This window comes from Rhinopithecus bieti, unplaced genomic scaffold (genome assembly GCF_001698545.2).
Source record: "Rhinopithecus bieti isolate Rb0 unplaced genomic scaffold, ASM169854v2 scaffold_7509, whole genome shotgun sequence".
Taxonomy (NCBI): Eukaryota; Metazoa; Chordata; class Mammalia; order Primates; family Cercopithecidae; genus Rhinopithecus; species Rhinopithecus bieti.
The window spans coordinates 1,415,684-1,425,636 of NW_016805750.1; the positions used below are offsets into that span (position 1 = coordinate 1,415,684).

General features: G+C 50.2%; 1 protein-coding gene across 2 annotated transcripts; it reads left to right on the forward strand.

The window, feature by feature from the left end:
• The first annotated feature begins 1,032 nt into the window (after nucleotides 1–1,032).
• POP4 (POP4 ribonuclease P/MRP subunit) lies at nucleotides 1,033–8,673 on the forward strand. Of its 2 annotated transcripts, XM_017873589.1 has the most exons (6): nucleotides 1,033–1,091; nucleotides 3,366–3,418; nucleotides 5,094–5,317; nucleotides 6,543–6,620; nucleotides 6,794–6,855; nucleotides 8,549–8,673. In XM_017873589.1, exons 1-6 carry the CDS (start codon nucleotides 1,085–1,087, stop codon nucleotides 8,656–8,658), a joined length of 534 nt encoding a protein of 177 aa, XP_017729078.1. In that variant the 5' UTR covers nucleotides 1,033–1,084; the 3' UTR covers nucleotides 8,659–8,673. The 2 variants fall into 2 exon arrangements, with proteins under 2 accessions (XP_017729078.1, XP_017729077.1); XM_017873588.1 differs by lacking the exons at nucleotides 1,033–1,091; nucleotides 3,366–3,418 and adding an exon at nucleotides 3,471–4,969.
• The last annotated feature ends 1,280 nt before the right edge of the window (nucleotides 8,674–9,953 follow it).

A 9,953-nucleotide genomic window follows, 5' to 3' on the forward strand; every position in this document is an offset into this window, starting at 1 on the left:
TGCTTTTCTCTCCCACCCAGCACAGGCCCAGTACTCAGCAGAAACTGGGGCACCACGGTTCTGCCCAGCACTGGGTCACTCCTGAGAAGTCTGCACCAGACCTTCCTGCACCTTTCCACTGAGTAATGGGGTATCTTTTTTATTTCTTTATTTATTTTTTGGAGCCAGGGTCTCACTCTGTTGCCCAGGCTGGAGTGGCGCAATCCAGGCTCACTGCAGCCCTGTACTCCTTGGGCTCAAGTGATCCTCCCACCTCAGATACCCGAGTAGTTGGGACTACAGGCACGAGCCACCAAGCCTGGATAATCTTTTTTTAATGTTTTGTAGAGATGGGGGTCTCCCGATGTTGCCCAGGCTGGTCTCGAACTCCTGGGCTCAAGAGATCCTCCCGCCTGCGCCTCCCACGGTGTGAGCCACCTTTGATCTTATTGCTATGATTTTTTAATTTATAAAAACTAATATTCTGGGTCTCAAGAAAGCGTCTTGAAACCATCAAAGGGACCCAGACGGCGCATCATCACCTGTGCGGCCGACCCCACTCACAGCACAGACTACAAGTGAGGCTTAGAGATGGGAAGTGCCCTAAGCGAGGTTAAACAGCTAGTCAGCAGCAGACACGGAACCAAAACCTAAGCCTGCTGTCCCAGCTTCGGTGCCCGTGCCCACAGCGGAAGCTGCCGCGGCTCATCCGTAAGAGCGCTGATTAGGGACAACAAAGACCTCGTCCCACCGTCCCAGTCCCATTTCCGCCCTCCCAGGTCCCCAACCTTCGAGTCCTCTCCAAGTCGCCTCGCCTCGCTCCACTCTGGACCTTCAAAAGCATTCCACATGCCTTTACCCCAACCCTACTGACTGTCCTGCAAAAAGATGCAAGTGGAAAAGGCCCCCGGAAGCGACTCACGCCTTCCCACTGCTCCCCGACACCCCCTAAGACGCTCTCAGTCGCCGAATCCCTATCCAGGCGCATGCGCCCCCGAGGTGGGCGAGCGACTGTGATGTCACGCACAGCGCCATCTCCGATCTCCGAGAGTCTGAGACAGCAGCTGCCAGTGCGTCATCAGAGCGCGCCGGAAGCGGTCCGAGAATGAAGAGTAAGCGGGGCCACGAAGTTAGAGAGGGTTGGGGGTGTTAAGGGTCGGGGTCCTGGTGCTGGTGGGTGAAATGGGTCCGGGCTGCCTGTCGCTGCGGAGTCCTAAAGAACCGCTACAGGAATGGGCACACCCTACATAAAAACTGAGGGCTGGAGCACGGGTTAGCCTGGCTCGACCTCTGAGCTAGGGAGGGATGTCAGGGCTGGAGGCAGGTTCTCCCGGTGGCTGCTCAGTGGTGTGCGATGCTAGAGGAGGGTTACAGGCCTTGGCCCAGCTTGGCCAGTATCTCCCGGGGTGACCGCGGTCAAGACCCTGCTCCTTTCTGCGAGCTGGTTTCGCACTCTGATGCAACGTGCCGAGAGCTGCTGGGGAATGATATCACTAACCCAGAGCTTTGGGACTTAGGGGTAGAAGACATGTGCCAAGGAGGGGCGTGTAGTCACCGTTAAAACTGGGCCTTCGATCAGAATTTTGATTTTTCACCTCTGCCACTTTCTACCTATATGATCAAGTAGATTGTCTCAGCATGTCGGAGCTTCAATTTGCTCATGGGCACAAGTGTGATGGGAAAAAATATGTCTACCTTGTAATGAGGTTTCTGGCAAGTAATGAGTGTTCAGTAGTTGTTAGATGTGTATTGTTGCGGAAAGACTTCCAAGTCTGTTACTAAGCACCTGTAACAGGTGAAGCAAAGTTACCAGGCCCCTAAAGTTGCTCTCTACAGTTTATAATCCCCAACTTCCACTTGAGGGAGAACTAGATGCTGTATATAAAACTTGCAACCGCATTGGTTTGCTTGATCAAACAAACATACCTGGCTGGGTGTGGTGGGACACGACTATAGTCCCAGCACTTTGGGAGGCTGAGGCAGGGAGCTCACTTGAGGTCAAGAGTTGAAGACCAGCTTGGGCAACAACATAGTGAGACCCCATCTCTACAAAAACTGGAAAGAAAAAAAAAAAGCCAGGTGTGGTGGCACACACCTGTAGTCCCAGCTACTCAGGAGACTGAGGTGGGAGGATCACTTGAAACCAGGAGATCGAAGTTGCAGTGAGCTATGATTGTGCCACTGCACTCCAGCCTGGGCAACAGAGCAAGACCCAGTATCAAAACATACAAAAACAACAAAAAACTTGTAACCACCTTGCATCAGACATTCTCAGGGAAGTACAAGAAGGCTGGAATTAAATTTACAGAGTATAGTGTAAATTACATTTTCTAGCTATTTAGCTCATAAACCAGGCCTTAGTAGTCCCATTCTTATTCCATTCACACCTGTACTGTGTCCCCAGTGCCATGGTTTTCTTCTTTCAATAAATTAAGAAACAGAAATGTGGAATTTGTTTTAGAGGTTGAAACTTTATTGACCGATGTATATTTTGAGTTTAAAGGAAGAACTGTTGTATTTTATCAGTTCAGGACACCCTTGATTATATGATACATTATAATTTCATATTAAAATGTGAAGAGTCTTTTTAAACATCTTACAGTTAACAAAACCTATTTCTAACCATCTACATCCTAGACAGCTATATCATATAACTTTTAAATGAGTTACCTTGTTAGCAAGTGCTCAGGCTTCTAACTTGGGATATTTTAAACCAGTGCAACTCAAAATGTGATCCACTGACCTTAAGTAGCATCTGGGAATATGTTAAGACACTCAGGATCTAGGGTAGGAGACCAATAATCTGCATTTTAATAAGATCCCAGAGATTTTTCCACACGTTAAATTTTGAGAAGCACTCTTTTTAAACCACGAGCTTAAAACTTCTAGCATAGATGTGGCCAGAGGGTGGGATAAGAGGCATCCAAGAAAACTTTGCTCTTCATACCAACCTGATCTCCTATCTCTGAATATGAATAAGCATATGTTATAAGTGTAGTTCTTTTACTTTTTTTTTTTTTTTGAGACAGAGTCTCTGTCACCCAGGCTGGAGTTCAATGGCACGATCTCAGCTCATTGCAGCCTCCACCTCCCAGATTCCAGCGATTCCTTTGCCTCAGTCTCCCGTGTAGCTGGGAATACAGGTGTGAGCCACCACCTCCAGCTAATTTTTGTATTTTTAGTAGAGATGGGGTTTCACCACGTTGGCCAAGCTGGTCTCAAACTCCTGACCTTGGGTGATCCACCCGCCTTGGCCTCCCAAAGTGCTAGGACTACAGGTGTGAGCCATGCATCCAGCGGTGTAGTTATTTTCATAGTTAGAGAAGTCTTGGGTCTCACAGCCATACCCAACAAGAATTGATCATTTCTTGTTTTTAATCCCCTAGGTGTGATCTACCATGCATTGTCTCAGAAAGAGGCAAAAGACTCTGATGTCCAGGTCAGTTCTTATCAGGAGGTCCAGGAGCAACAGAGGTGATGGCAAAGATGGCTCAGTAGATTCTGAGCCCCCAGCAATGGTTGAGATGGCCTTTCCCACATTGTACTCCTCATTTTTCTGGCAGACATCTAAGGCTGGATCAAAGTCTGTAGTTCTGCTGACCTGTTCCCACTTGCCGGCCTCCTTTTCTGTTGTGCCAAAGTCAGGTTTGGTAAAATGAGGCTTTTCTTAACCTTTTATCATTCCCACTATGTTGGGGACACCAGGCTGTGCCCACATGGTGAGCAGCATCGTTCAACCTTGTCACTGTGCCCTCTGCACTTCTGCAGAAGGGGTGCAATTACATATCATAAGTGAAATTTACAGATTATATCTGGATGCCTCGGCCTGCTTTGTCAGTTTCACAAAAGTTCCTCTTGTGGCTCATAGTGAGAGCATTACCTTGAAAGCAAGATTTTGAAAGACCAGTTATACCTTTATTTTGCTTCTCCGTGAAAGACGAGCCACTCAGGTATTTAAGAGAATCAGATCATTGTCCTATTATAGTCACAATGATGACAGTGAATTAATTTTTAGTTAGCATCTACAAGTGCAAAACTGAAGCAGACAGAGTTCCTACCATCATACTGTGAGCTCCCTCGAAGGCTATATGTACCCTATCTTCCCATCCCCATTGCTCTTCCACAGAGGGAGGGCTGGGTTACTAATGACAGATCAGCATCAGTCTGTCAGCCTCAGTCTTAGCATTTAGCACCTGGCTAGTGCAAAAAGCTCAGGAAACAGCCCAGCCAGGAGACAGGCCCTCATGAGAGAGAACTGCCCAGGGCTGTGGCAGGCGCGAGGGCAGGGGCATCTGCCACCAAATGAGGAATCCATTATTGGAACTCCAACTTGAGAGGTAGTGAGCTTGGAGGTTTTTGTTTGTTTGTTTTTGAGAATTGCACACAATTATGACAGTCATTTTTTCAAAAGTCCTCTCTAAGAGCCTACGCTCATTCATGGTAAGTTGACGCCCGGCTCTCAGTGACGCCCTTTGGAGAGAGAGAGTCTGGGGCCTGAGATGCTCTTGACGGTACCTTCCTCCAAGTGATGGTCTGCGGGGCAGGAGCGGACCTCTTGGAGAGTAGCCACACCATGCCCACATTGCTGGAAACCCAGTTAAGGAGTATTGTCCTAAGGGCACAGTGTCAGGGTCCCTACCCCCTGAGGCTTGGCTGACCCTGGAGCCCTAGTTTTGCTGTTTTCTGTAGTGTTAGGATCACTTCCTCTATAGCTTAGTGCTACTCTGAGCTCAGTTTCATCTGGTCATGCCTGGTTGAATATCTTTGTTACACATTTCTTAAGCTTTCTCTTCTGCCAAGAATGACTGAAGTATTCTTCCAGATAGAAAGGTTTTGGTCCTCATCAGAATAACCTCAGAAAAGCAGGGCCAGAGCAGGAAGTGAGCGTTTGACATGCTGTTGGGTGTGACAAACGGTCATGAATTTATGTGGGAGTGTGACTTACATCTCGGCAACTGTGGGTAGCAGACGCATGGCAGATGAGCAGGGTGTGAGTCTCAGTGGGTAGAGGGATGGGCCCCATCTGCTCTCCCAGTAGCTGCGGGCGGGATGCCTGGGATCCTGGGCTGCCCAGACCAGAGCAGTGAGCACTGCACCCCCTTGTCCGCCTGCAGCCTCCAGGAGCACAGCGGGCCCAGGCCTTCGTAAGGGCCTTCCTGAAGCACAGCACACCCGGCATGAGCCCACAGGCGCGGGAGGACCAGCTGCAGCGCAAGGCCGTGGTCCTGGAGTACTTCACCCGCCACAAGCGCAAGGAGAAGAAGAAGAAAGCCAAAGGCCTCTCTGCCAGGCAAAGGAGGGAGCTGCGGCTCTTTTATATTAAACCAGAGCAGCAGAGGTAACCTGAGCTCCCCACTTCTTTCTGCCCACGGTGCTTACCTTTCTGGGTGTGTGGACTTGACTGAGTCACTGGGGAGGCAGCCTGGCTCCACCTAAGCTAAGGGCGCCTCTCTGTTGTCTGCCACAAGAGGGCAGCCTTCCTTTACCAATCTGGGCTGTGTTCAGCGAGGTGGGTAAGACAGGACTCATTGTCTGGCCTCTCTCCTCACCTTCCCGAGTAAGACCCGTCCAAGTACATCTGTTGCCCATGGCAACAGGCTGTTTGTCCCTCGGCTGTGTTAGACAGAAAAGAGGAACTGATATGTTTTTAGTGTGTATCACTTTGTAGCTTTTAATAGCGCCAGACAGTCACCCACTGGGGTTTCATTGCCAAAGCAAGATGTTGCCCACACGTTTCAGAAGTTTCCCAAAGGAATGCATCACTGTCCTGTCCTGTGGGAGGATGTCTTCCTCCAGACAACCCTCCATCCCTCCTTGGCGACGGGTCTGAGTGTGCGTGTCCTGGGACTCTCTGTAGGCTTTTGCTTGGAGATCAACAGCCAAATAGCCTCCCACACTCCAGAAGACGCTTAAAGTATGCCACGCTGTCCCCGGCCCCACTCAGGAGATCAGCTGGGCCTCAGGTGGAGAAGGGGCTGCTGCCTCCCAGGGTTTGCCTCCCGGGTGGAACCCAAGTTGGGTTTGAGCTTAAGGTCCTCATTTCTCTAACCTAAGGCTTCATGGTAATGGATTCCCCACAAGGCATCAAGACTGAAGATAATGGCCCAGAGGAAAGCTGTTGGGGTCCTCGCCCCTGCTCCCCTCTTCTTCTCCCCACCACTTGCTTGCCCACCTTCCAGACCAGCCTACTGCCTCACATGAGGACCTGCGTGACAACCAGCAACCCCTGCTTTATTGGGGGCTTACTAGGTTCAATCTCACGTAACAGAAAACCTCACAATAACAGTAGCTTCAACAAGACTCACGTTTATTTCTCTCATGAAAAGAAGTCCAGGTGGACACCACCCTGGGCTGGTGTGGTCCTACCAATGAGGAAACCAAGGTTAGAGAGGTGAAGGTTCTTCGTCTCTGTTACCAGCTCAGTTGCTCATCCTAGGATTTGCATGTAATTCCTAATGATCCCAGGCCGCAGTTGTTGGCATCAAGCCAAGCTCTGTGCTATTTGGACATTGTCAAACCAAGCTCATGTTGTCTAACTTTTTCCGTTTCTGACTTTGCCATAGATACAGTCTTTTCCTCCCTCTCCATGAACTCTGGAAACAGTACATCAGGGACCTGTGCAATGGACTAAAGCCAGACACGTAAGTTGCATTCCTGAAGCTTCGCTCTTTGGGCTGGATCTCAAGTCTCTGATCATTGTAAATGCAGCTTCCGGAGCCAGCGTCGGTATTGCCTGGCTGCAGTTGAACACCTAGTTGCTTCTTTTGGAACTTTTCATCATGATGTAAATCAAGGGCTTCTGTTTACCTTGCAGGCAGCCACAGATGATTCAGGCCAAGCTGTTAAAGGCAGATCTTCACGGGGCTATTATTTCAGGTAATTTACCTAAAAGCGTGTAGCACATGGCCACCCAGAGGTCTACACTGTCACTCTGTGGAGACCCAGGGCGTGTGTTCTGTTGGACACGCTCCTTACCGTGTGGATTCCCTGAGATGCCCCCCGGTCACCATCATCCCCGCACTAAGGGTGGGAGATGCTTCTCACTGGCTGTCTTAGCTGGTCTGGCCATTTGCTGGACACACCCTAAGTGGTCTCTGTGTACCTTCTCCACACAGGGACCCCTGTTGGTACCCTAAAGGGCACAGTAGCTGTGGGCACTCACCATGGCCTGGAATCTTGAACACAGAATCCCTTTCATCCAACGCTATGGTTTCAAATGTCAGCTACACCTGACAGCCCCCAAGGTGACGTCGCCAGCGTAGGCCTGTCCCCTGAACTCCAGGCTCAGGCATCCAGCTGCCCACTTGACACAGCCACCTGGATGTTCAGGGGCCATCTCAGACTTTACATAGCTAAAGCTACCCCCAGTTCTCCTCACAGCAACCCCTCCTGGTCTTTTCCATCTCAGTTAATTACTCAGTTATTTACGCTGGTTGTTTAGGCCAAAAACCGAAATAGTGTCTATGTTTCTTCTTTCCTAATCCCCTCCTCTAATCCTTCGGAACATCCTACTACCTAAATTCAGCCACTGTCATTCCCCAGATCACCTCAGACATAGCTCCTTCCCACACCAGGCAGCCAGAGTGCCAGTTATATAGAAATTAGAGCATGTTCCTTCCGTGCTTCAAGTCTTCCGGCAGCGTCCCATTGTATGGGAGTAAACCTGCCTCCTTGCCGAGGTCTAAGGCCTCCCCGCTCCCTGGGGCAGCAGGTCTCCCACACTGCCTTCCTCCTGCCCTGCCTCAGGGCTTCGCCTCTGCTCCTTAACCTCTGCCGGGGAGTTCTGTGTGTGCACAGAGCGACTTCTGATTGTTCAGCCCTGCTCCAATGCCACTCCCCCAAGGGTCTACCATTGCAAACCATGACCCTCCACACTCATTGCCCTGTCCCTACTCTTCATAGCACTCGTCGCTGTCAGAAAGTAGAATGGTGTGGTTCCCCATGCATCACCCTGCCTTGCTAGAGCCTGGGCTCCGTGACAGCGGGATCCGGGACTGCCTCTTTCCATGCTATGTCCCTGGCATCTCCCGAGGACGGTGCAGGCATACTGCAGCTGCTGGGTGACTCTGTCAGCTACACTGAGGCTCGGGTCAGGACGAGGGAGGGGCTGCTGCTTGTGATGGTGGCTCGTCTCGCAGTGCTGGCTGCTGGGCAGCTCTGCAGCAGGACTCACGTTCCAGCCAGCATCCTGGGCAGTGCATGGTGGTGTTTGTGCAGATCCTGCAAGGAAGTCCTGGCTGCATCAGAGCAGCCAGCCTGTGGGTCCTGATGGTGCTGGGCACGTGTGTGACCTTTGACTCCAGAATCCTGCCCAAGACCCCTGTGGCCACAGACCCTCCGAAGGACACCTCATAGGAACGGTCCAGAGACCACAAAGCCCCAGGGGAAGCCTGGGTTCTCGTTGGCTACATCGTGCCCAGCTGTTGAGCCCCCACCCCCTGGGTGCTCTCTTCCTTCATCTGCTAGCTCAGAGGGTGGGACCAGCACCCCCGACCCCTGAGGCCTGCTTGTCTATGGTTCCCCCAGCACCACAGAGGCCTAAGCCTGGAACTGTCCTTTTTCTTCACAGTGACAAAATCCAAATGCCCCTCTTATGTGGGTATTACAGGAATCCTTCTACAGGAAACAAAGCACATTTTCAAAATTATCACCAAAGAAGACTGCCTGAAAGGTATGTAGGAGTTTCCGAGGGCGTTGCTTGTGGGCTGTGGCTTCCAGCTACTGTGTTAGTCTTTTCCTCGAGGCTCCAAGAGTTTGGTTTGAGCGCAGATTGCAGATACTTACTGAACCTGCATTAAAGCCTGCAGAGACCATCCCCTGCTCCCGTGGCTCCCCCAAGAGGTGTGTGTCAGTGCAGCCAACAGCCCCGGCCAGAAATGGCCAAGGGGAAGAAAGATCTTGGCCGTGCCTCAGGGGACCTGGGTCTGTTTGGGCGCCAGGAGAGCGCCTCCACCTGCCCCAAGGCTGCTGCTCCCAGAGGAATGTAGTCAAACAGGCAGCAGGGTAGAAACAGGAGCGGCGCCTGTCCCTGAAGTTCTGAGCTGTGTCCTTGGTGATAACACTTGGGTTCCATCGGTGACCAGCATTGCTCTAGCAGATACTTTGGGTCTCCCAGGGTTTCTACACCCAGCCTTGCCCACAAATCTGGAGATAACAAACCATAGTTAGAGGGTTTTGTTCCTTTAATTTTTTTATTTTTATTTATTTATTATTATTATTATTTTTTGAGACAATCTTGCTGTTTCACCCAGGCTGGAGTGCAGTGGCACAATCTCGACTCACTGCAGCCTCCGCTTCCGAATTCAAGAGATTCTCCTGTCTCGGCCTCCCGAGTAGCTGGGATTACAGGCACGCGCCACCACACCTGGCTAGTTTTTGTATTTTTAGTAGGGGCAGGGTTTCACCATGTTGGACAGGCTGGTCTCAAACTCCTGAACTCAGGTGATCCACCTGCCTCAGCCTCCTAAAGTGCTGGGATTATAGGCGTGAGCCACTGCATCCAGCTTTCTTCCTTTAATTTTTGAGCTTGGTTTTTCTTGTTGCTTCCCCTATTTTCCTACATATCATTCTGCCTCACATTGTAAACCTCAGAAAGTGGTGTAAGAGTTTCCCCACAGAGCATAAGGCCAGGAGCCCATCTGAAATTTGATGTGGGAAAACCAGTTTCTCGCAGGTGTTCTGGGACTTTCTAGTTCTGGGAATTTGTTGTATAGCCTTTTACCCTGAAGATTAGGTGCCAGGTTACATTTAGCATGTGACTAGATTGACCTATGGGAGAATAACCACGTGTAACCCTAATGCCCCTCCCCTTGTGGGTTTCCCATTTCCTATTAGCTTATTTTTTTCATTCAATGTGTTCCGAATAATATTCTACCTAAAAGTAAAATATTAATAAATAAATAAATGAATATTTACTGCCAAGGTTTTTTCCTCATCTTTTTTCTCCCGCCTTTTTTTTTTTTTTTTTTTTTTTT

Bases quoted from the DNA above. Each gene is read 5' to 3' on its own strand.
- POP4 (XM_017873588.1), top strand. From the start codon at position 4,898: ATGAATTTATGTGGGAGTGTGACTTACATCTCGGCAACTGTGGGTAGC. The intron at 4,970-5,093 runs GTGAGTCTCAGT...GTCCGCCTGCAG, and splicing joins GCATGGCAGATGAGCAGGGT to CCTCCAGGAGCACAGCGGGC. The intron at 5,318-6,542 runs GTAACCTGAGCT...ACTTTGCCATAG, and splicing joins ATTAAACCAGAGCAGCAGAG to ATACAGTCTTTTCCTCCCTC.